The sequence below is a fragment of the Bos mutus genome, chromosome 24 (assembly GCF_027580195.1).
Source record: "Bos mutus isolate GX-2022 chromosome 24, NWIPB_WYAK_1.1, whole genome shotgun sequence".
Classification (NCBI taxonomy): Eukaryota; Metazoa; Chordata; class Mammalia; order Artiodactyla; family Bovidae; genus Bos; species Bos mutus.
This window is the reverse complement of record NC_091640.1, coordinates 34,617,991-34,644,588: the sequence shown is the minus strand read 5'-3', so window position 1 is coordinate 34,644,588 and position 26,598 is coordinate 34,617,991. Positions and strand designations below refer to the sequence as shown.

The 26,598-nt window shown below is 42.2% G+C and overlaps 1 protein-coding gene and 1 long non-coding RNA gene across 2 annotated transcripts in view; one reads left to right on the top strand and one right to left on the bottom strand.

The window, feature by feature from the left end:
* LOC138985379 (uncharacterized) overlaps positions 1-6,676 on the top strand; it is a 34,650-nt gene extending 27,974 nt beyond the window's left edge. Inside the window, exon 3 of the long non-coding RNA XR_011462442.1 lies at positions 6,144-6,676. This is a non-coding gene — a long non-coding RNA (uncharacterized lncRNA). The remainder of the gene's footprint in view (positions 1-6,143) is intronic.
* The window catches only part of ABHD3 (abhydrolase domain containing 3, phospholipase), a 49,848-nt gene extending 38,367 nt beyond the window's left edge, over positions 1-11,481 (bottom strand). Inside the window, exons 1-3 of the mRNA XM_005898883.2 lie at positions 11,179-11,481; positions 10,532-10,695; positions 9,173-9,355 (exon numbers count right to left, since the gene is read on the bottom strand). Of these exons, the coding sequence (XP_005898945.1) occupies positions 9,173-9,355; positions 10,532-10,695; positions 11,179-11,340 (509 nt within the window). The 5' untranslated portion in view covers positions 11,341-11,481. The remainder of the gene's footprint in view (positions 1-9,172; positions 9,356-10,531; positions 10,696-11,178) is intronic.
* Positions 11,482-26,598: the final 15,117 nt, after the last annotated feature.

The following is a 26,598-nucleotide window of genomic DNA, read 5'->3' as shown; positions in this document are numbered from 1 at the left end:
CCGCTTTTATAACTGTCCTCAAGGACATAGATGAAAATTAGCTTGTAATGAATTTTCCAGAACAATAAAACCTATCAAAAATGGAAAGCCTAGGTTAAAAAAATACAATACTGAAATAAAAAATATTCACTGGATTTGCAAATTGCAGTTCCAATCTCAAGATGAGAGAGGAAAAAAAAAGATTGGAAAAAAATGAATAAAATTTCATTGATTTGGGGGACATTATCAAAAGATCAAACATGCCTGTAATTTTGGATCCAGAAGGAGAGGAGAGAATAGGACAGAAAATATATTTAAAGAAATAATGGCCGAAATTTTGACAATTTTGATTTTAAAAGACACAATTCATAGACTCAAAAAGAGAGAGAAAAGCGACAGGGGAAGGAGGGAATCAAAAATCATACAACAGTAAAATATTAAACAGTAATACAGTAAACTTGATATCTAGCATATCTATAAAGACATTTAATGTGATTGGACTTAAAAGCTTTAATTAAAAGGCAGATGTTGTCAGACTGGATAAAAACCTTCAAGACCCAACTATATGCTATCTACAAGCAAGGCACTGAAAATAAACATAGATTCTTTGAAAGTTAAAGTATAAAAAAAGATATATCACATAAATAAAAGCCTAAGTAGGACAGAGTGGATACAGTAATATCAGATAGATGTCACAACCAGAGACAAAGAAAGACATTTCATAATGATGTAAGAGTTCATTCACAGGAAGATTAACAATCATAAATGTACATGTGACTCATAACAGAGGTTCCAAATACATGACCTAAAAATTGATAGAATTAAATGGAGAAATAGAAAATCCACAATCATAGTTGATTCTAACATCCTCACATCAGCAAGACAAAAAAATTAGTAAAGATATAAAGTATATGAATAACATTAACAACTATCTTAGCCTAATTCACATTTGTATAACCTAATCAACTATCATAACCTGATTTACAATTGTATAACACTACATCCAACAGTGTAATACATTCTTATTAAAAAATGATAATACCTGAATATTTCCAACCTCACTAAGATCAGAAGGACATCAAGACAGATAAATATAATTCATATACTTTCTTCTAGAATATGAAGCATCAGAAATCAAACACATAATTAACGAGAATATATTACTGACCACATTAATGCCCAGCTCCTGATTATCACACGGTAATGGAGAACAGCGAAAGTTAATTCATAAATCATGAGCCTCATTCTCTCATTCTCTTGTTTCAACTCTTTCCCTATAAAATCTATTCTCTGAGTAGGAAACATGACTTATTTGCCTGTTGTGTCTACAGTTTCCTGATAAAATTGAGTCCTGTGATATTACAGGTCTATAAGCAAAAATCACGAGACTTGAGGAGCTAATTGTTCCCAAGTTGGGAGCCTGAGATATCCAAGGATGTGAAAATGTAGTAAAGGAGAGTTTTCAAAAATGACCAAGATTTCAAACAGCCTAACAGAAGTCAGTTGGTGATGGAACGGGGAAACCTGGCGAGCTGCAGTCCATGGGGTCGCAAAGAGTCAGACACGACTGAGTGACTGAACTGAACTGAACAGAAGTCGTGTATTTTTCTGCAGCAAGGCTGCACAGTGGAAACTTAACCCTGTCACACTGTTTAATTTTGGTGAAATTACTAACACTATAGTTCTGTTTTTGGTTGGTAAAATGGGGTTAGTAATATATATCTTGGAATTGAGTTCATATTAAATAAAATAACTTGTATATGGCACCTATTATGTGGCAGGCACTCAACAAAGCTAAATTTAATTATGGTAAACAAAAATAGCAATTCTAATTATTTCGTGCTGATCACAAGCTCTAAGTGTCCTCGTGAATTTAAAACAAAAAGAGACCAACAAGTTAACATTTAACTAAATGCAATTTATTAGGCTAAATATTTCAAAACCAGGGCCACAAGGGGAAAACGTCAGTTATCTTTGATGTGAGGAAGCTGAAAACCTTATTATACCATTAGTGTCAAGAGTTCTTTTTCAACAATCTCTGAAAATGTCTTATTGGAATCTTTTTTCCCCATTAGTGCTCCCATTTTCCCTAACATTTACTCAGTTGTTTTCTGACATTCTCATATTTTATCTTACTAATTTGAATTCTAGCTGGGTCTCTTTGGTATTTCTGTTAACTTAAGACCCAGTTGAACTAACTTACAGAAAATGCTATTTAAGAACAAAAGAGTTCTACATTAATAATAATAATATTTTAATAAAAAATAAAATAAATAATAATAATGAACTAACAGGAATTACTCTACGTCACAGCCCACTGCTGGCAACTTTATCTCCCCAAACCAAGTCAGAGACATGTATGTGTTCTAGGACGTAGATTCCAATGGCTGCTCCACCTTAGCCAGGTCTCACCTTCCTTCTCCCTGTTCTGCCCACTGCCTGGCCAGGCACACTGCTGTCTCTGGGCCCTCCTAGGATGGTTTCTCAGCTGGTAATAGGGCCAAGGAAGTAAGTACCTCATTTCCATCTGAACAGACTAAAAGAATGATGCTCCTTGGCCAGACTAAAAGAATGTGAGGCATGTGGGATCTTAATTCCCTGACCAGCGATGGAACCCACGCTCAATGCCCTTTGCATTGGAAGCTCAGAGTCTTAATTAACCACTTGATCGCCAGGGAAGTCCGAGGGTCTTTTCCGAGGGTCTTTTCTAAGCCAGACCATGGCCTGCTTCACTTCTTTAACTTTCCTAGCTTAATACTTTAACAAATGTTCATCATGGGCCAAGGTTCTTCATACACATTACATGCAATCCTTATACCCCTATGAAGTATAGGTGTCTTTACAGATGAGAAAATTGAGGCACAGATTAACTAAATAATTCGTTCATGGAAACATGGGTAGTATGTGACAAGGCTGGATTCTGAATGCAGGCAGATTTGACTTGGTGATCCACTTAAATAACTCACTATGTTGCCCCATGCTATCTAAACTAGTAACATTGAAGTCTCTTTTTCCAAAAAGATGGGTGCTCTGAACACAGAGTACCCTTTGAGTGCATGTCAGCTCTGATAAAAAGAGCTTTGTCCCTGAAAGTTTGTTAATTAAGGTATCATTTTATAGTGGAACATCTAACAGCAAGTTCCCTAGAGAACAGGATCACTTGTTGGCATCCACCATATCCTTTCCCAGAAATGCCATTAAATAAGCTACGTACCTCATTCAGTGCTTTCTAACATTTAGCATTATCTCATCTAGCCAGTCTCATGAATAATCAACTGACTCATTTTCAAAACTTCAAAAATGAAATTATTTTAACAAAAAATCATAAACATACTTTCAGATAAAAAACATTCTGATGTTAATTTAAAATGATGTCTTATCTAAGATACTGCTTTTAGATTGTTGTTCAGTCACTAAGCTGTGTCCAACTCTTACAACCCCATGGACTGCAGCATGCCAGGCTTCCCTGTCCTTCACCATCTCCTTGAATTTGCTCAAAACTCAAAAGCTCAAAACCATGAGTTTGCGCAAACTCATGTTCATTGAGTTGGTGATGCCATCTAATCATCTCATGCTCTGTCATTCTCTTGCCTGAAATCCTTTCCAGTATCAGGGTATTTTCCAATGAGTTGGCTCTCTGCAGCAGGTGGCCAAAGTACTGGAGCTTCAGCTTCAGCGTCAGTCCTTCCAATGAATAATCAGGGTTGATTCCCTTTAGGATTGACTGGTTTGATTTCCTTGCAGTCCAAGGGACTCTCAAGAGTCTTCGCCAGCACCACAGTTCGAAAGCACCAATTCTTTGGCATTCAGCCTTCTTTATGGTCCAATTCTCACATTCGTACCTGAGTACTGGAAAAACCATAGCTTTGACTAGTAGTCAAAGCTCATCCTTTCGTTTTTGTGCCTGATTTTCAATAGTTCATTCTCCTCCTTCCTCCCTCAGGAAGAGTCTTCCGACAGCCCTCCACTGTGCTCTTAATGCTTCAGGAAAAGCTAACCATCTAGCCTCCGCTGGTACTACTTCCTCTACATAAAAAAATGTGCAAGCCCAAACTCCAAACTGGAAAGTGAAGGAGCATTTACAATTAGTCAAATTTTAACCTCTTGAAAATCATCTCCCACTTTAACGGAAAGGAGAATAAAGGAGTAGCTCTTAGGCTAAAACAATCTACAGTAGCAAATAGAGAAAATTAAAAAGACAGAAAATACAAAAAGTGATAAAAGGAGACAACAGATATTAGGTTGATGTGTCTGTATTAGCAACTATGTGGCGTTATCAAGAAATTTTGAGTTCTCTGCATGTGATGTGTATTTATTCTTCCTGAAATATTTGTAGCCCTAAGAGTTACAATAATGGTAAGTTTTAAACTAGGAAACATAAATATCTCTAATTTTCTTCTTTCCCATAGGTAAAAGAGTTATTGATGGTCAAAGGTTGACACTGGAATTGTCTGTATTTCTGCATTACTTTCATGTTGAAAAGACATTTGCTGAAGCATTTTGATCCACTTGACCTTTACTTCTTTGTCAACTTCATACACCTATTAAACATCTTAAAATTTAAAAAATAAATCATCGCCCACTTTAAATATCTCAGAAAGATAAATGATGGACACTGGCATCCTTGCTCCCAATAGTGGGCTCTGCTGTGAAGGACAGGAGATATCAGTCCTATCAAACCACAGAAGAAATCAGTGCTTTCTGTATTTTTTTAATGTTCTTTAAAAAAATTTTTTTGTTTTAATTTCTTTCTTTTTGGCTGTGCTGGGTCTTCGTTGCTGCGGGGGCGGGCGGGCTTTTCTCAAGTTGCAGTGAGCTGGTGTGTTAGGTGTTCACTTGTGTCCGACTCTTTGCAACCCCCTGGACTATGGCCCGCCAGTCTCCTCTGTCCATGGAATTCTCCAGGCAAGAATGTTGGAGTGGGTAGCCATTATTTTCTCCAGGGGATCTTCTAGATCCAGGCTTTTGAATTCAGGTCGCCTGAATTTTAGTCAGATTCTTTACCACCATGGAAGCAGTGAGCTGGGGCTACTCTCTATTTGCACCGTGAGGGCTCCTCATTGCTGTGGTTTCTCTTGTTCTCACAGGCTCTAGGGCACACTGGCTTCAGTAGCTGCGGTGCAAGGGCTTAGTTGTTCCACAGCATGTGGGATCTTCCTGGCTCAGGGATTGAACCCGGGTCTCCTGCATTGGCAGGAGGATTCTTTACAACTAAGATACCAGGGAAGCCCCTGTGAGTATTTTTTAAGTGTGTCAAGAAGGAAATTTTTTGAAACATAAGCCTGCAATCTTGACTAATTCCTCAATTGATCCTTTTGTCCTCTTCTGCTGTTTCTCTCTTTTCTCTGTCAAAATTTAACTGTGTGATCCAGGAATTCCCTGGCAGTACAGGGGTTAGGACTCCACACTTCCCATTGCAGGGGACCCAGGTTCAATCCCTGGTCAGGGAACTAGGCTACTGTAAGCCGTTCGGCCAAATAAACAAACAAATGTGTGACTCACTCTTGCTCTTGTTTCCTGAGGCCTTTTTTGCCCAGCAGCTGGGCTTCCTTCCTCCTGCCCTGCTACATATTCTCAGATTGTCCTTTATCCACCCTCATTCTCCTGGCCCTTTCAGTTGCATCCAACCATGCTGACCTATTTCTTCCCTCTATAAAGTGTCTCACTTGCTTCCTGGCAGTACAGAATCCTGGCCCTTGCAACGCTCTGATCAGTCAGTGCTGGAGACTGTCCGGGATCTCTCAATGTCCACCCTCCCCTTCTTCCTCAGTAACAGAGTCCCCCAGTTTCCTCTGGGTACATAGCTGCTCCAAATAAAAATTTTACTCTCAAACATCCTTTCCAGCTAAGAAAGAGCAGACCCATGTGAGGAAAGCAAAACTAACAAGCACATTTGTTGCAAAGCATCCTTAAAAAAATATGGTGCCTTCTCTAGTCTCCGTTTTTCCTTCTTCTTGGGGGTTGGAATGCAGATGTGACAGCTGGAGCTGAAGCAGCCATAAGTTATGAAGTGACATGAGAAAAGAAACTTACTTTTTTCCAAAAAGTATTTATTTATTTATTTAAAGTATTTATTTATTCGACTGTATTTATTTATTATTTATTTATTAATTATTATTATTATTATTAAAATAAAGTATTTATTTATTTATTCTTGGTTGCAGCATGTGGGATCTAGTTCCCTGGCCAGGGATTGAACCTGGGCCCCCTGCTTGGGAGCGAAGAGTCTTAGCCACTGGACCACCAGGAAAGTCCCAAAACTTGCTCTTCTGATGCTACAGAAACTCAGTCCACCTTCTTAGATTTTCACATGAGAGAGAAGTAAACCTGTACCTTGTTTAAGTCACTGTTAGTCTGAGTTTTCTGTCACTTGAAGCCAATCCTGGTCCTCTCTAATGAATTTCTTCTTTATTACTGAATATTCTCTGTCAGTTCCACTAGACAGTGTTTATGCTCTTTGGGAACAGAGGTTCGGATACTGTACTTGATTATGCCAAAATACTTAATAACTGACCTAGATGCCAATGAACTTATTATTACACAATTCTAGACAGGTCACTCTTTTTAAATATTAGTTGGGGGTGGCATAAAATAGATGAATGGTCTCAATAGAAGATGATTAAGATGCTCTTAGAGTTACCATTTTTCTCTCTGACCTTACTTGAACTAGTATACAGTATAGTGTTTGTTTTAATCATGTCTGACTCTTTGAGACCCCATGGACTATAGCCCACTAGGCTCCTCTGTCCATGGGATTTTCCCAGCAAGAATACTGGAGTAGGTTGCCCTTTTCTCCTCCTGGGGCTCTTCCCAACCCAGGGATCGAACCGAGTGTCCTATGTCTCCTGCATTGGCAGGCAGATTCTTTACCGCTGAGCCACTGGGGAAGTGTTGGAACTTAATTCAGAGAATAGGAAAAAGATTTAAGAAAACAGGAAATTATCCTTGTATACAAAATAATACCTCTTAGGCTGTGTTATTGAATAGAATTTCTTTTTAAAGAAATCTTAGAGAAATGAATGAGATTTCCAGCTACTTTATCAATTATATGGGTATAACTTATTACAGGGAATAATTTTTTCTCCAGTACTCTGGTTTCTGTGAGGGCTTCTCTCTAAATACACTCTTGGCCACCTGGTCGTCTTGCTTTATTTGCTCTCTGGGAGCTGAAGGACTTTTCTAATTGATACAATTTGGAAGAATGACTGGAGTTGTCTGACTTGCAAATTCTCTTCTCCTCCCAGAGGCAAGTTAATTCAGCGAGTACATGGTGCACTCTGCCAGTGAAGGTAGGCCAAGCATTCCCCATTCAGTTTCATTTACCTTTGCCCTCCTCTGCTCACCATTACCTTAAGTGACCCTCAGCTTACTTTCCTTTCATTATTAATTTTGAATTACTGGACTTTAACAGAAAAGTTCTGCCTCTTTGTTTGGGGTACAGGAAAAGACATCTACTTAAGAGTAACAGTAAATTTTTAGGTTTCAGTTGTCCACATGAGAGGAGTTAGGTTGTCTCTAAATCATATCTCACCAGTGAAACGCCAATGATTCCCTGTTGACCTGACAGAATGCACAACCCTCCCTATAAACTTGAACTTTCCGTAAGATAGTAACTGAGGCTTGAAGGCACATGCATCATCCTGATACTGGGGGTGCTCATGCAACTCTATTGTATAAGAAACATTATCATAATGTACAAGCATTCCTGTGAGGAAACTAGATGTTTCTCAAGAAGCAGGTTTGCTTGTACTTGCTCTTTAAACTATTAAAAAAAACTGTTCTACTCTTGTCAGGGAATAGAAAGTTCACAAAGGAAGATAAACATATCTACAGATCTGCTTTGTTCAAGGCATGAAACCACCTGCTACAACCTAATTCGTTTCAGCTCTGCAAGTGGCAGTTCCAACATTTGAACCCAGACCTGTCTTTAAAGCCCACGCACTTCCCCCACATTACACACCTTTCCCCAGGCTCTGTTATCTGCTTCATCCCGTGCAAGGGATCATCAGTGACTTAGATCTGTTTTGCAGCCTAAGGACTCAGTCTAGACTTGTACCAAAGTACAGGACCCTTTTTTTTTTTTTTTTTTTTTTAATGTCAGTGGCACTGAAACCACCTGACTGTCTCCAATAGACTGCAAACATACTTAATAGGAGGTGGAGTCTAAATTCTTACCTGCTGACTTAAGGCTGACCACATGACTTGTTTTGACTACAATCTGGCAGAAACAATATTGTGAGCATGCTTAAACTGTAGTGTTGGTTGCTCAGTCATGTCTGACTCTTTGTGACCCCATGGACTATAGCCCGCCAGGCTCCTCTGTCCATAGAATTCTCCAGACAAGAATACTGCAGTGGGTTACCATTCCCTTCTGCAGGGGATCTTTCTGATTCAGGGATTGAACCTGGGTCTCCTGCACTGCAGGCAGATTCTTCACTGTCTGAGCCACCACCAGGGAATGGGCCTGAAGAAGACTTGCAGCTGTCACTTTAGATTCTTTAAAAAAATTTTTTAGATTTTATTTATTTATTTATTTTGGCTGTGCTGGGTCTTCATTACTGTGCATGGGCTTTCTCTAGTTGTGGTGAGCGGGGACTACTCTTCACTGTGGTTTGCAGGCTTTTCATTGCTGTGGCTTCTCTTATTGCAGAGCACAGGCTCTTGAGCAAGGGCTCAGTAGCTGTAGTGCACAGGCTTAGTTGCCCTACAGCATGTGGGATCTTCTTTAACCTATGTTCCCTGCATTGGCATGCAGATTCTTAATCACTGGACCACCAGGGAGGTCTGACTTTTGGACTCTTGGGACCCTCTGCCACCCAGTGAACACTGGTGAGCCTGATAGAGGGTGAAAGATCACGTGGAGCTGACACGAGCCATTGCTGCAGATGACTCCCAAGCCAAGAGTTGCCCTGGCTGCTGACCATCCAAGGCAAAAAGAACCACCCAACTGAGCTCAGCCCAAACTGTTGACGCACAGAATTGTGAGCAGAAATGCTGCTGTTTTTAACTACTATGTTTGGAGATAATTTGTTATATAACAAAAAAAAAGAGGGAAAGAAGGAAGCAGGGAAATTTAGGGGATTACTTAATCCATGAAAGAAATAAGAAGTATTTCAGAAACAAACATGTAGACACAGTGAAGCCTCATTTAAAATGAATTAAGTGAAAAATAAAAGAAATCATTCATGGGTACCTGTATCCTAGTTCTTCACTGAGGTGGATCATATGAAGGATATAGGATTCCTTGCTTGTTCCAGTGAGGCCAGGCAACAATAAGACAGTAGGTCGGGTGCTGGCGTCCATATAATGCTTACTGTTATCATTATCAAACCAGTCCAGGGAGATCTGTCCTCCATCTGCAGTTTTAATAAGTTCACTGAAAGAAATAATACAAAAGATATACTCCTTTAGTGTTTCAAGTCATGGTTGGTTTTTTTTTTTTTTTGGCCACACCACATGGCATGTGGGATCTTAGTTCCCTGACCAGGGATCAATCAAACCCACAACCCCTGCATTGGAAGGGCAGAGTCTTAAACACTGGACAACCAGGGAAGTCCCGCAAGTCATGACTTAGTGTTACTTCTTAATTCTGTATATATACCTGACGTTATTTAGTCATCTTAAAATAACTTTTTTCTGCACCAACACACACGTCACTTTCTTCCATTGCATGGATGTCACAAAATTAGTACAATAAGTATTTTCAGCAAGATCAGTAAAAGGTAGTATACAAAAATGAACTTCAAACTACGTCACATACTTATTTTAACCATTTCCTCATTACTCTGAAATACCCAGCATTGAACCCCTATTTGATTGAGGTCATCCAAATAATTCAACAGGGAAATGATGAGTAAGTAAACTGGCGATCTGGTCACTGCTCTTGCTGTCTTCACTCTATAATGGAGTCTCCTCATAGTGCATATTACAAAATTGGCTTCTTAAAGGTGTCAAAGTACTTCTCACACCGTATCTACAACCTTGAAGAATTTTCCCAAATAAATAGTGCAAGTTCCAGACAACAAAAGAAATTCCAGAAAGGAATAGATGACTCAGGAAAATTAATAATAAGCACCGTTTAAATCTCCTGGTTACTGATATATTCTGGACCACATCTTTTAACACCTTAAGGACATTATCATTGAAACCCATTTGCTTATCAATATGATAAGCATTTTACTGGGGTCCATCACAGAAAGTCCAAATTAACTAGCATCCATCTCACCCCCACCACCAGTTCAATGTACATCATCAAAGAATCTAGGTTCTCAGAGCCAGATGCAGGGCAAATTCGGAAAAGAGTAAGTCCCAAGCACCTCTGTCATCTTAGAAATAAACCGTTTACACCAGAGCACCTCCCCAACACAGCGATGAAAGGTGACACGTGAGCATCTTCCTGCGGTTGCGCGTGTGTGGCACACGTACCTTCCACCTTCATCCCTCCTTGCTCTTCTATATACGTCCTAAGCCAGAGGTTCTACGAACCAAACACTGAAAGTATGCAAAACACTGTGACTTTGAAGAAATGACTGAAAAATGGAAATTTACATACTTCCTGTACTGCACCAGGGGCTTGGAAGTGATGAAAGGTCTCAGCAGCGTCTGTCCTCGACTCTCCCAGCACCAGACGGTCGGGTAGTAGGTTTCTGTCACCACGGGACAGTGGTCCTGAAGGAAGCGGCTGAAACTCTCACCCCCCGTCACTAACTGGGGCTTCTGTGGAGAGAGCCAGTATCAGTGAAGGGCCCAGAACAGAGCAAAGTTTCTGCCAACCGTAAACCAGTAACAAGCGCAGACTAGTCCCCCAGCGCGCGAGACCCGTCTGATTAATATCCTTCTTGGAAGCCTGATGCAAGTTCTTCAAACACAACGAACCTAAGAGCGGTTTATTAAACCTCTCTAGGTAAAGGCGAGAGTTGACGCCCGGGAGTCACCCTGAAAAATGTTAAGAGAGCATCTCAGGGGCAGCTCCGCCGGGTTAGCTAAAGGTGACCGGGCAGCGCCACCCGCGCCGAGGTCAGCAGGGTCCCGCGCTCTCGGAGGGCATCCATCAGATGCCGGGGAAAGGGGGCCCCCGGATGGCCCCGGCCACTCGCCCTTGGCTTGCCAGCGGCACCTCCGGCTTCGCCTGCTGTTGTCACTCCCGGCAAAGCTGCCCGCGGCCCTGTGCCAAGGCGCCCGCGCCATTCCCCGGCTCACCTTGGCAATGCTGCTCAGGTAGTAGCAGGCGTAAGCGACGCTGAAGCCCAGGATCAGGGAGAAGCCCACGCCTGAACCGAAGAAACCCACCCGGACTTGATGCTCCAAGTAGTGCGAGAGCTCCCGGGAGAGCATCCGCAAGTCCATGGCTAGGCGCTGCATGGCGCGGGGACCGCGGGCGAGCGGGTCTTGGGGCTGGAGGCCGGCTAGACGGCAAAAGCGGGCGCGGCGCTGCCTCGGACCTTCCACCCGAGCGGCTCCAGCCCGGCTAAGCGCGGCTTCCGCCAGCCGGCGCGGTCGATCAGCCCGCGGAGGCGTAGCCCGGCCCCCCGGCCGCCGCCGGCTCCGCCCCGGTTTCCCCCGGGCCGCCCACACCGCCTGCCACTCAGGAAGCTTCCAGAGGCGCGGTGCCAAGCTGGGCCACCGCTAGGGCGGAGGAGGCGTCTCCGGACCAAGTCGCCGTCAGCCCGAGCGAACCCCCGGAGTGGGGGGTGGGAGTGAGAGTGGGGGTGGGAGAGCGAAGATGGAAATGGGCCTGGAAGCGTGCTGTCAGGTTCTGGGGTAGTGGCACCTGCCCCGGTGACCTTGACCGATTCTGCCAGGGTCCTGGTTAATCCTGTATGTAATAAACTAGCAGGTTTAGGGTACCGGGGAAGGATACCCTGGACTTAAAAGATTTGCGGAGTTCATGCATGTTGGGAGAATGCCCTACATAGTGAAAAAAAATCCTACATCCCCCGAGGAAGCTGTGTTGCCTCCCGAAAACTATCAAAACAGAAAAAATACTCTATAAACAGTCAACGGTGAGGGCACTCGTACTGACTTTAAATCTCCCTGAATCCTTTAAGTAGCTGAGTATGCCTTAAATGAGAAGTGGTTCCTGAAAATAAATGAGATCAAGAGTAGGAACTGGGATTCAACATTTTTAAAAGCTTATTTGTGGTTCTTTAACGTTTTCAACTTATAGACACATGGAAATTGAGAGTTACCTAAAGTACAGAGGAGAAACCATTTTATGAAGTAGCCCCTGCTAGGCTTATTTATGGCAACATGACTAAAGCCAGGAGCTGCTCACATGGATCTGAAGGGATTAGAAGATTTAACAATCCATTGTTATGAGCTCCTTGCACCAAAAGGTACCAAGAGTGCAAAGGGAAAAAGGCAAGGGCTGTGTAGACTATGACAGATTTCACAGAATTGTAAATTAATGGTATAAACAAGTGATAGGGAAATGGAGTGGGCAAGAGTGAGCAGTTTATGTTGTTTGGCTATGGTTTGGTCTTTGCAACTTGATGGTTGCCATTACTCAGAATAATTATTATCTTCACTGAGCCTGTGTTGTTTTTCAGTCTGTAGAACAGTAATTTTTGCCTTACAGAGTTATTCAGTTCAGTTCAGTCACTCAGTTGTGCAGCACACCAGGCCTCCCTGTCCATCACCAACTCCCGGAGTTCACTCAGACTCATGTCCATCGAGTCAGTGATGCCATCCAGCCATCTCATCCTCTGTCCTCCCCTTCTCCTCCTGCTCCCAATCCCTCCCAGCATCAGAGTCTTTTCCAGTGAGTCAACTCTTCGCATGAGGTGGCCAAAGTACTGGAGTTTTAGCTTCAGCATCATTCTTTCCAAAGAAATCCCAGGCTGATCTCCTTCAGAATGGACTGGTTGGATCTCCTTGCAGTCCAAGGGACTCTCAAGACTCTTCTCCAACACCACAGTTCAAAAGCATCAATTCTTCGGTGCTCAGCTTTCTTCACAGTCCAACTGTCACATCCATACATGACCACAGGAAAAACCATAGCCTTGACTAGATGGACCTTTGTTGGCAAAATAATGTCTCTGCTTTTCAATATGCTATCTAGGTTGGTCAAAACTTTTCTTCCAAGGAGTAAGCGTCTTTTAATTTCATGGCTGCAATCACCATCTGCAGTGATTTTGGAGCTGAAAAAAATAAAGTCTGACACTGTTTCCACTGTTTCCCCATCTATTTCCCATGATGACTAAATGAAATAATGTATGTATTGGCTTCCACCTGAATGTAAGTAATTCTCTTTCAGTCACTGACTCTTGTACTTGAACACATCCAGAAACTCAAAGGCATATGGTGGTTGCCATGATGGTTGCCATCCTTGACAATTTACTTGCCGCATTCTTTGCAATGCCTGTTCCTGCTTTGTACCCTGCCCCACCAACAGATACATGTATATGTCATTTTGCTTAAGTTTGAAGTGAAAAATATAAAATTCTTCATTGGCATCCCAGTGTGCAGAAAAGGTGCTTACCTGCAAGTAAGCAGTTCTGAACTCATCCACCAAGTTTAGATCATTTATTCTTTCAGAGCCTCCAGTCTTGTCTCTAAAACAAAATGGTTGAAATGCAAGAGGCCCAAGTTTCTGTCACTAAATCCAGGCTCACTCTCCGCTCACCGCATGATAGGAGGATGAATCCGAAAGAGGAGGTCTTGAGGCAAGGAAGAGATTTTAATTGGAGTGCCAGCAGACCAACAAGATGGCAGGCTAGCGCCACAAGAGAACCATTTTATAGGGTCTGGATGCCAGGTTCTTTTACATATTAGAGATGAGGGGAGGTGAGGATGCAAAGTAAAAAGGCCATTAATCTTGCAAATATCTCCTAGAATGGCAAGCCTCAGGCAGGGGATGTGTTAATTTCTTCTTTCCTGCCATCCACAAGTGAACAGGGTTCTAAACAAAGGCACTCTAGTTTAACAGACAGGCAGAGGGGCAGGATTCTCTGAGGCAAACCACTCTGTATCATTATAAAATAAAAGCAACGAAAAGCAAGTCAAAGAAAGTTCCAACGTGGAGTCAGAATGGGCTTCCTCCCTGCAACATTTCCTGTAAGAAGCACATTCAGAATCTTCCTTAAGAAAAGAGCCATTACTTCCAAGCAGAAATAGAGACAGACATAGAGACCAAATGTATGTACACCAAGGGGGGAGGGGAGGCAGTGGGAAGAGTTGGGAGACTGGGATAGTCATATGAGCACGAAGACTCTTGAGAGTCCCTTGGACAGCAAGGAGATCAAACCAGTCAATCCTAAAAGAAATCAACCCTGAATAGTCATCGGAAGGACTGATGCTGAAGCTGAAACTGAAACTCCAATACTTTGGCCATCTGATGCGAAGAGCTACTAACTGGAAAAGACCCTGATACTGGGAAAGATTGAAGGCAAAAAGAGAAGGGGGCAACAGAGGATGAAATGGTTGGATGAGATGGCAACTAACACACACAATGAGAACCTACTGTGTAGTATAGGGAACTCTGGTGACCTAAATGGGAAGGAAACCCAAAAAAGATGGGCTATATGTATATGTATAGCTGATTCACTTTGCTGAGACTAACACAACATTGTAAAGCAACTATACTCCAATTAAAAAAAAAAAAAGAACCATCACTTCCTTTTTTTTCTCTCTCTCTGTGGCTCCACCACCCAGTTTGTGGTATCTTAGTTCCCTGACCTGTCTGTATTGTCACCCTGCTTATTTAACTTCTATGCAGAGTACATCATGAGAAATGCTGGACTGGAAAAAGCACAAACTGGAATCAAGATTGCTGGGAGAAATATCAATAACCTCAGATATGCAGATGACACCACCCTTATGGCAGAAAGTGAAGAGGAACTCAAAAGCCTCTTGATGAAAGTGAAAGTGGAGAGTGAAAAAGTTGGCTTAAAGCTCAACATTCAGAAAATGAAGATCATGGCATCCGGTCCCATCACTTCATGGGAAATAGATGGGGAAACAGTGGAAACACTGTCAGACTTTATTTTTTGGGCTCCAAAATCACTGCAGATGGTGACTGCAGCCATGAAATAAAAGACGCTTACTCCTTGGAAGGGAAGTTATGACCAACCTAGATAGCATATTGAAAAGCAGAGACATTATTTTGCCAACAAAGGTCCATCTAGTCAAGGCTATGGTTTTTCCTGTGGTCATGTATGGGTGTGAGAGTTGGACTGTGAAGAAGGCTGAGCACCAAAGAATTGATGCTTATGAACTGTGGTGTTGGAGAAGAGTCTTGAGAGTCCCTTGGACTGCAAGGAGATCCAACCAGTCCATTCTGAAGGAGATCAGCCCCGGGATTTCTTTGGAAGGAATGATGCTGAAGCTGAAACTCTAGTACTTTGGCCACCTCATGCGAAGAGTTGACTCACTGGAAAGGACTCTGATGCTGGGAGGGATTGGGAGCAGGAGGAGAAGGGGAGGACAGAGGATGAGATGGCTGGATGGCATCACTGACTCGATGGACGTGAGTCTGAGTGAACTCTGGGAGTTGGTGATGGACAGGAAGGCCTGGTGTGCTGCGATTCATGGGGTCACAAAGAGTCGGACATGACTGAGTGACTGAACTGAACTGAACTGAGTTCCCTGACCATGGATTGAACCCAGACCCTCAGTGGTGAAAGTGTGGAGTCCTAACCACTGGACTGCCAGGAAATTCCCTATTACTTCCAATTTAGATCCGGAGAAGGAAATGGCAACCCACTCCAGTATTCTTGCCTGGAAAATCCCATGGACGGAGGAACCTGGTAGGCTACTACAGTCCATGGGGTTGCAAAGAATCAGACACGACCAAGAGACTTCACTTTCTTTCTTTGTTTTTCAATCTAGATAAGGAAATGAGAGCTCAGACCCCAACACAATGCCAGTGATCTCTTCCTCCTGGTGCCCATGCCTTTGTATAGTCCTTTCTCCTTGAGCGCAGATACAACCTGTGACTGACTTCTATATGATAGAATAGGAAAAAAGTGATGCAATGTCACCACTCCTGTGATTACATTATATGATATGATTCTAGCTTAGCATTCCCTAAGAAAGGCAATGCCAAAGGATGCTCAAACTACTGCACAATTGCACTCATCTCACATGCTAGCAAAGTAATGCTTAAAATTCTCCAAGCCAGGCTTCAACAATACATGAACTGTGAACTTCCAGATGTTCAAGCTGGTTTTAGAAAAGGCAGAGGAACCAGAGATCAAGTTGCCAACATCCACTGGATCATCAAAAAAGCAAGAGAGTTCCAGAAAAACATCTATTTCTGATTTATTGACTCTGCCAAAGCCTTTGACTGTGTGGATCACAATAAACTGTGGAAAATTCTGAAAGAGATGGGAATACCAGACTACCTGACCTGCCTCTTGAGGAACCTATATGCAGGTCAGGAAGCAACAGTTAGAACTGGACATGGAACAACAGACTGGTTCCAAATAGGAAAAGGAGTACGTTAAGGCTGTATATTGTCACCCTGCTTATTTAATTTATATACAGAGTACATCATGAGAAACACTGGGCTGGATGAAGCACAAGCTGGAATCAAGATTACTGGGAGAAGTATCAATAACCTCAGATATTCAGCTGACACCACCCTTATGGCAGAAAGTGAAGAAGAACTAAAGAGCCTCTTGATGAAAGTGAAAAAGGAGAGTGAAAAAGTTGGCTTAAAGCTCAAATTCAGAAAACAAAGATCATGGCATCCGGTCCCATCACTTCATGGCAAATAGATGGAGAAACAGTGGAAACAGTGGCAAACTTCCCACTCCAGTATTCTTGCCTAGAGAATCCCAGGGATGGGGGAGCCTGGTGGGCTGCCGTCTATGGGGTTGCACAGAGTCGGACATGACTGAAGTGACTTAGCAGCAGCAGCAGCAAAATCACTGCGGATGGTGACTGTAGCCATGAAATTAAAAGACACTTACTCCTTGGAAGGAAAGTTATGACCAAACTAGACAGCATATTAAAAAGCAGAGACATTACTTTGCCAAAAAAGGTCTGTCTAGTCAAGGCTATGGTTTTTCCAGTAGTCATGTATGGATGTGAGAGTTGGACTATAAAGAAAGCTGAGCACCAAAGAATTGATGCTTTTGAACTGTGGTGTTGGAAAAGACTCTTGAGAGTCCCTTGGACTGCAAGGAGATCCAACCAGTCCATCCTAAAGGAAATCAGCCCTGAATGTTCAATGGAAGGAATGATGCTAAAGCTGAAACTCCAATACTTTGACCACCTGATGCAAAGAGCTGACTCATTGGAAAAGACCCTGATGCTGGGAAAGATTGAAGGTGGGAGGAGAAGGAGACGACAGAGGATGAGATGGTTGGATGGCATCACCAACTCAATGGACATGAGTTTGAGAAAACTCTGGGAGTTGGTGATGGACAGGGAGGCCTGGTGTGCTGCAATCCATGGGGTTGCAAAGAGTTGTACATGACTGAGCAATTGAACTGAACTGAGCTTAGCATACTGTGCTGTGCTTAGTCGCTCAGTCACGTCTGACTCTTTGCAACCCCATGGACTGTAGCCCATCAGGCTTCTCTGTCCATGGGGATTCTCCAGGCATGAATACTAGGGTGGGTTGCCATGCCCTTCAGGGAATCTTCCCAACCCAGGGATTGAACCTAGGTTTCCCACATTGTAGGTGGATTCTTTCCCATCTGAGCCACCAGGGAAACCCAAGAATACTGGAGTGGGTAGCCTATCTCTTTTCCAGGGCATCTTCCTGATCCAGGAATCCAACCAGGGTTTCCTGCATTGCAGGCGGATTCTTTACCAGCCGAGCTACCAGGGAAGCCTCTAGCTTAGCATACTGGAGCTATAGGCTCTCCTGATGACCTTGAGGAAGCCAACGGCCATATAAACTGCCCATAGAGCCACATGACAGGGAACTAGTGATGGTCTCTAGGGTTTATGGGTAGCCTAGCTGACAACCAGCTACACCTCCAGGGAAATGAATTCCACCAACACCCTGAATGAGCTTGAAAGCAGATTCTTCCCCAGTTAAGCCTCCAAATGAAAACACAGCTGACCAACATCTTCACTGCAGCTTTATGAGAGCCCCCAGCAGAGGGTTCAGCTAAGTTGTGCTTGGACCCTTGGACCAAGGAAACCCTTAGAAAATAAACATATTATTTTAAGCTGCTCATTTTGTAGTAATTTGTTATGTGGCAATATTCTCACAATTAGAGAATATAAAATGGTCTTAAAAATCATTCAAAGATTAATAAATATCAGTGGCTCATTATTTATTGTAGAAATGTTTAAAATAAAGATTTCAGCTACTTCAATCAATAGTCAAAACTAAGCAACCCACTGAGATACTTTTTTTTCTTTATACTTTTTAAAATTGTCACAATGAATATTTACTTTTTAAAAAGTTATTTTTTGGCTGTGCTGGGGCTTCATTGCTTGGGTGGCTTTTCTCTAGCTATGGCAAGTGGGGCTACTCTTTAGTTGAAGTGGGGGGGGCTTCTTATTGCAGTGGCTTCTCTTGTTGCAAAGCACCAGCCCTAGGGCATGCAGGTTTTAGTAGCTGGAGCTCCCAGGCTATAGAGCACAGGCTCAGTAGCTGTGGCCCACTGGCTTAGTTGCCCTGGGACATGTGGTATCTTCACAAACCAGGGATTGAACTTGTGTCTCCTGCATTGGCAGGCAGATTCTTTACTATTGAGCCACCAGGGAAGCCCTGAACATTTCCTTTTTAAATACTAAAAAAGACGATGGCACCCCACTCCAGTACTCTTGCCTGGAAAATCCCATGGACTGAGGAGCTGGTGGGCTGCAGTCCATGGGGTCTCGAACATTGGAGAAGGAAATGGCAATCCACTCCAGTGTTCTTTCCTGGAGAATCCCAGGGACGGGGGAGCCTGGTGGGCTGCCGTCTATGGGGTCGCACAGAGTCGGACACGACTGAAGCGACTTAGCAGCCAAATTATTATTAATAAACCACTCTGGCCCTAAATCCATCAGTTTTAATTTTATTGCACTGATAGCAGCCCTAACTTTAGCACTGTTGCTGCTGCTGCTAAGTCGCTTCAGTCGTGTCCGACTCTGTGCGACCCCATAGATGGCAGCCCACCAGGCTCCCCCATCCCTGAGATTCTCCAGGCAAGAATACTGGAGTGGGTTGCCATTTCCTTTTCCAATGCATGAAAATAAAAAGTGAAAGTGAAGTTGCTCAGTCGTGTCGACTCCTAGCGACCCCATGGGCTGCAGCCCACCAGGCTCCTCCGTCTAGTACTAACAATCCCCAAAACTAACAAAGTCCAACCTTAGTACTAACAATCTGACTTCCAAGTGATCGAGTTCTTTGGGAGATGTGCTGTACCCTAGGAACTGAAGCAAGAGACTTGAGGATGAGAAAAGGAGTTAAAATAAGGAAGGGCTCAAGTAACAGGCAAAAAGTTGTGTTGGAAAGGAGGAACCTCCCTGTGGGACCCCCTGTGGAGGCCTAGGCAAGAAGCAAGTTGAACTTCTTGAAAGCTTGGGAAGTGGTCAAGGGAGCAGATGAGTCTCTGGTCCACAGCCCAGCCTGTACTGTTTATCACTGTGATGGTTAAAGCTCCCTCAAGGTTAATTTGTGTTTATTAGATTCAGAATATGGCAGCCAAGTAGTATCCACAATAGGGAGATGAATTAGCCTGCTTCCTCCAAGGTAACTAGTCATTTGAGAATACCTTCCTATGGAGCAGATTAATTTGCAGGCTCTAACCCAACTGGAGGAACATAGACTTGATGCTTCTTCTTCCTCCTTCCCCAGGGGAAGGCCAAAGACACACTCTGTGTAAGATAGAACGACTAACAGACAGATAGAAAGAGAAAGAAAGAGAAGTTATCGTATGGACTCCAAGAGAAATGGTTGAAATCAAAATCGTCTTAATAGAATGTCAATATAATAACCCTTCATGCAAAGATGCAGCTTTCTGATCACATGTGGTTGGAAAGAGAAATATTTTTGGCCACTTTGACATCTGTGAAAACACCCTGCCCTGTTAATTCCCAAATAGCTTGTTTACAAGTTAATGTGCCACGGTAGGCAAGTGTGGAGTGGTCATGAGAAACACTGCAAGGATGTGCTAAAATCAGTCCTTCAGCAAGGCAACTCATTTAAGTTAAATTTAAAAAACGGAAAAGAGAATAATATATTCTTACCTTCTTTGCTGAAATCTCCAAACTTACCTGTATACACATTCACATGTGTATGATTGATGGTCTTTGAGGGCTTAGGAGGGGGAACAATGATAGCCAAACACAAGTGAGGTAATGATATTTTTCCTACTTCATCAAAGATCATAACCTATGGTAGCCAGAATTCTAAGATGTCCTCTTCTCAAGATTCCTCCCCGTGATGTTCAAGTTTACGTTGGAGATACTGCATTTGGTTCTGCTGCTGCTGCTAAGTTGCTTTAGTCATGTCCGACTCTGTGTGACCCCATGGACTGCAGCTTACCAGGCTCCTCCGTCCATGGGATTTTCCAGGCAAGAGTACTGGAGTGGGTTGCCATTGCCTTCTCCCCATTTGGTTATAGATCACTGTAATAAAACAAATATCACAATAAAGCAAGTCATAGAAATTTTTTGATTTCTTCGTGCATATGAAAGTTATGTTTACACCACAGTGTTGTCTATTAAGAGTGCAATGACAGCATTATGTCTAAAGAAAATAACGTACATATTTTAACTGATACTTTATTGCTAAAAAAACAGTTAACTATCACCTGAAAAAGCAGGGTTGCCGCAAAACCTCAATGTGTAAGAACTCAGGATCTGCAAGGTTCAATAAAACAAAGTGCAATAAAATGACGTATGCCTATGCACAGATTTGTATAACTCCCTTCACATGTAAATATGATGGCCTGTAATTTCTGTGACTATGTTGCCTTCTATGGCAAAGGTAAAGTGATTTTGCAGATGTAATCAAGGTCTGTAATCAGTCGACTTTGAGTTAATTGAAGAGGAAATTATCCTGGTTGGACAGACAGGAGTTTGAGCAAGCTCTGGGACATGGTGAAGGACAGGAAAGCCTGGCATGCTGCAGTCCATGCGGTCGCAAAGAGTCCTACACGACTGAGCCACTGAAAAACAACAGTAAACAGATGAGCCTTTCAAAAGAGGGTCAGAAGAATCTCTGCTGGCCTTTTTTAAAAAAAAAAAAAATATGTATTTATTTGGCCATTTCAGGTCGTAGTTGTGACATGCAAACTCTTCGTCAAGGCATGTGAGATCTAGTTCCCAGACCAGGCAAGGAACCCAGACCCCTACACTGTGAGCACGGAGTCTCAGCTGGACCACCAGCAAAGTCCCTCTGGTGGCCTTTAAGAATCAAGTCTTCATGAGTTCTAAAGAGGCAAGAAAAGGAATTCTCTGAATAACCTTGTGAACTTGGAAGAGGACTTTAAGCCTCAGATAAAAGTATAGCCTTGACCTTTGAGTAGAATGTTAGCAGTGAATTTTTCATAAGTGACATTTATCATGGTGAGAAAATTCCCTTCTACTCCTAGTTTGTTGAAGATTTTCATCATGAAAAGGTGCTGGATATTTTCAAATGCTTTTTCAGCATTAAATGAGATGATCATGTATTTTTTTTCCCCTTCATTCTGGTAATGTGGTATAGTTTTCATAAGTTAACCAACTCTTGTCTTCTGGGATAAATTCCACTTGTTTATCATGTATACTCCTCTTAGCATGCTGCTGGGTTAGGTTGTTACTATTTTTTGAAGATTTTTTTCATCCATATTAATAAGGGATGTTGGTCTTCACTTGCCCTTTGTTGTGATGGTTTTAGTATCAGGGTAAAACTGGGGTCACAGAGTAGGTTAGGAATGCTTCTTCCTTTTTTATTTTTGTAGGAGTTTGGTGTTAATTCTTTGCATGTTTGGTAGAGTTCACCAGTGAAGCCTTCTGGCCCTAGGCTCTTTTGGGGAGAAAGTTTTTGATTTCTGTTTCAGTTTTTACTTGTTATAAGTCAGTTCACATTTTTCTGTTTCTTCTTCTTTTTTTTTTTGGCTGCTCCAGGCGGCTTGTGGGATCTCAATTACCCAACCAGGGAGTGAACCCTAGCCACGGCAGTGAAAGTGCCAAATTCTAACTATTAGAACACCAGGAACTCCCCCCAGTTTTTCTCTTCTTGAGTCAGTTTTGGTAGTATGTATTTTTCTAGGAGTTTGTCCAGTTTGTTTAATTATCTAATTTGTTAGCATATAATTGATCATGAAACTGAAAGTCACTGAGTCGTGTCTGGTTCTTTGAGACCTCAAGGACTATATAGTCCATGGAATTCTCCAGGCCAGAATACTGGAGTGGTTAGCTGTTCCCTTCTCCAGGGGATCTTCCCAAACGAAGGATCCAACCCAGGTTTCCCGAATTGCAGGTGGATTCTTCACCAGCTGAGCCACCAGGGAAGCCCATAGTTGGGCATAGTATATTTCTATAATACTTTTTGCCTCTGTTAGGTCCCCACTTTCAATTTGATTTTAGTTAATTTACATTTTCTTTGTTTTTCTTAATCTAGCTAAATGTTTGTTCCTTTTGTTGTTTTCAAAGAATTAACTTTCGGTTTTATTAGTTCTTTTGTTTTTCTATTCTTTATTTCATTTATATCTGCTCTAATATTTATTATCTTCCTTCTGCTAGCTTTGGTTATAACTTGCTCCTTTCTCTTAGTTAATTGGGGTATTGTTGTGGTTATGGTTTAGTCTCTAAGTCGTGTCCGGCTCTTGCGACCCCATGGACTGTAGCCCGCCAGACTCCTCTGTCCATGGGATTTTCCAGGCAAGGATACTGGAGTGGGTTGCCGTTTCCTTCTCCAGATCTTCCAGATCTAGGGATCGAACCAGGTCTCCTGTGCTGCAGGTGGTCTCCTGCATTGCAGGCGGATTCTCTCTTGACTGAGCCACCAGGGAAGCCATTGATTTGGGATCTTTCTTCTTTTTTGATGTGAGCATTTTTCAGCTATAAATTTCTCTCTGAGGACTGTTTGTGCTGCATTCCCATGAATTCTGACACATTTTCATTTTCATTCATCTTAAATTATTTTTTACTCTTTCTTTGGATTTCTTCTTTGACTCAAAGGTTGTTTAAGAGTGTGATCCATTTCCACACATTTGCAAAATTTCCAAGTTTTCTTCTGCTATTAGTTTCATTCCATTCATTCCATGGTCACATAGGGTACGGTGTATGATGTTCAATCTTTTAAATTTATCAAGATTGTTTTGTGGCCTAATGTAGACCTATTTGGGAGAATCTTTTCGTGTTTAGCTGAGAAGAATATGCACTCTTGTTGTTGGGTGGTGTATTCTATAGATGTCTGTTAGGCCCATTTGGCTTATACTGTTGCTGTTGCTGCTGCTGCTGCTGCTAAGTCGCTTCAATCGTGTCCGACTCTGTGCAGCCCCATGGACTGTAGCCCACCAGGCTCCCCCATCCCTAGGATTCTCCAGGCAAGAACACTGGAGTGGGTTGCCATTTCCTTCTCCAGGGGATCTTCCTGACCCAGGGACTGAACTCAAGTCTCCTGCATTGACAGGAAGATTCTTTACCACTGAGCTACCTAGAGAGCCAAAAACAGTTTTACTGAGGTATAATTCATATACCATACAATTCACCAACTTAGAGTGTATAACTCAATAGTTTTTAGTATATTACATCATAAATTTGAAAAAATTATAGATTTATGTAGTAAATACATATGCTGTTTTGTTATCAATATATGTATTATACATAAAACAAATACATAAAACAAACTTGTTACATTAACCATTTTTAAGTGTAAAATTCAGTGACATTAATTACATTTTCATGTAATCAAGCACATTTCATGTACTATGAAATCATCACCACTTCCATTTCCAAAATGTTTTCATTGCCCCAAGTAGAAACTCTGTAACCACTGAGCAGTAATTCCTCAATGCTTTTCCACCAACCTCTCCGGTGACTTCTAATCTACTTGCTATCTCTATTAACTTGAATATTATAGGTGCCTCATATAAATGGGATCACACAATATTTATCCTTTTCAGTCTGGCATACTTTACTCATTATAATGCCTTCAAGGTTCATCCATGTTATGGCATCAGAACATCACTTGTTTTTACAGCTAAATAATAGTCCATTGTATGTATATACCACATCTCGTTTGTCCATTCACCTGTTGATGAACACCTGGAGTGTTTTCACCTTTTGGCTATTGTAAATTACATTGCCGTACAAATATTTGTCTGAGTAAAGGCTTTCCATTTCTTTGGGTATATACCCAGAGGTGGAATAGCTGGGTGCCTTCCCAGCTGGTGCTAGTGGTAAAGAACCTGCCTGCCAATGCAGGAGAGTTGGGAGATGTGGATTTCAGCCCTGGGTCAGGAAGATCCCATGGAGAAGGGCATGGCAACCCACTCCAGTATTCTTGCCTAGAGAATCCCATGGACAGAGGAGCCTGACAGGCTACAGTCAATTGGGTTGCAAAGAGTCGGACACAACTGAAGTGACTTAGCATGCGCACGTGGAATTGCTGGATCATATTATAATTCTTGTTTCATTATCTTTTTATTGTGTCAAATGCACATAGAATAAAATTTATCATTTTAATCTTTTTTTTTCCATTCTAACCATTTTTAACTGTACACTTTAGTGGCATTAACTTCATTTGGATTGTTATTCAACCATCACCATCACCTACCTCTAGAATTTTCATCTTCCTATTAGAATTTCCAGTGAAATAGTGTAAGTGTGGCAGATCATGGAGGTAGAGAAGTAACAGATAAGATAAAGTTTGTACAGTTTAGCACTTGGAATTATAATTGGACTCACTGTCGATTGGCAACTTTTTCTGTGATGGAATGCTTGAGAGGACTCCAAGGGTTCATGGGAACACAAAATACTGCTGGAATTTATGTTCCCAAGCCAACAGGAAGGTAAGGATTGCTCTCTCATCTTTCTGGGAAAACAAAACAAAACACATCTTAAGATTTCACAAGAGTCTTGTTACTTGACTCAGGTTCTCATGGTTGGTGAACCTAATTTGGGAGGACAAAGGAAAAGCAGGGGTATTTGTGGGCTGGGATTGGAGGGGACATGGGAATGATGCAAGTGTGCTTCCGCTCCCAAAGGCATTTTTTTTTTAATTTATTTATTTTAAATTATTTTTGGCTGCACTGGGTCTTTGCTGTTGCTCATAGACTTAGTTGCTCCAAGGCATGTGGGATCTTCCAAGACCAGGGATCAAACCTGTGTCCCATGCATTGCAAGGTAGATTCCTAACCTCTGGACCACGTCGGAAGCCTCCAAAGACAGATTCTGACTGGCAACAGATGTGTGGCAGCTGATATTGTCCTTACTTGTGAGTGTAGGGACTCACAAGTAGAGGGCCTTCAACCCAGCCTGACACACAGGTCAAAGATTTTGGCTCCCTGGAACTTCCCTGGTGGTCCAGTGGTTGAGAATCCACCTGCCAGTGCAGGGGACGTGAGTTCAATCCCTGATCTGGGAAGATCCCACATATTGTGGAAAAAATAAGCCCGTGCACCACAAGTGTGGTACTGAGCCCACACACTGCAACTGCTGAAGCCCGCAAATCTAGAACCCGTGCTCTGCAACAAGAGAATCCACAGCAATGAGAAGCCCACTCACTGCAACTACCGAAAGCCTGCATTTAGCAATGAAGACAGTGCTGCGAAAGGTAAATAAATAAATAAAACATTTTTAAAAAGGATTATGGCCCCTAATATGTGTGCGTTTCTGATAAGTTTGGCCACAGAAATGCTTGAGCTGACTCCTCAGACACCAGCCTTTGGTGTTTCTCAAACCTAAGCATGTTGGGATATATTTTTTAAAAAAGAATCAAAAGCACTATTATGTACAAAGATTATTAACCCTTTTATCTTACATGTGAAGTAACTGAATCAGAGGAGTTAGGTGATTCGCTGAAGCTCATAGAGTGGGTAACCTCATTGTAAGCTTGAATCAGTGCCTTGAGTTCAGTGCTCATTTCATTCTATCACATTGTTTCTCTTCAAAAGGCTGGCCCTATCTAAAATGTCAGATGATTTCCTCTAAATCTGTTTCAGAATGCAAACAATTTCAGCTTAAGCACTGGCATGATAAGTTCCAACAGAGTCATTAGTATTCATTTTCCAAAACATTTTTTTCTTGAGCATTTATCCCATTTTTCTTTGGCACTGGTATCCTTGCTTCTACTGCTTTGGGTAGGGCTGACACCCATCTAACTTATGAGTGACATGACATCCAGATGGATCATGACCTCAGCATTTGATTCAAGGATAAAGTCATTGTCCCACAAGGAGACTTTTGCTGAGACTGTTGGGAGGGGGTGGGGAACCTCTTTTCTGGCTGAACTTCTAGCAGCAAGGATGAATGGAGCCAGGAGCTTGAGGCCACTTTCACTACAGAGGAAGCCAAGAAAAGGAGAAAACGAGAGCTGGAGAAAAACTGAAGAAAGAAAATGAGAGCTGGAGAAAAAACTGAATTCTGAAGATGTAGTTTGAGCTCCTAAGTCAAAACACATATTAATCTAGAACTTTTGCGTGTTGTTTTTTTTTCCCAGTAATATGATCTAAGAGATTTTCTCTTTTGGTTAAGCCAGTTCAAGTTGAATTTTCTGTCTTTTGAGATGAAAAGATC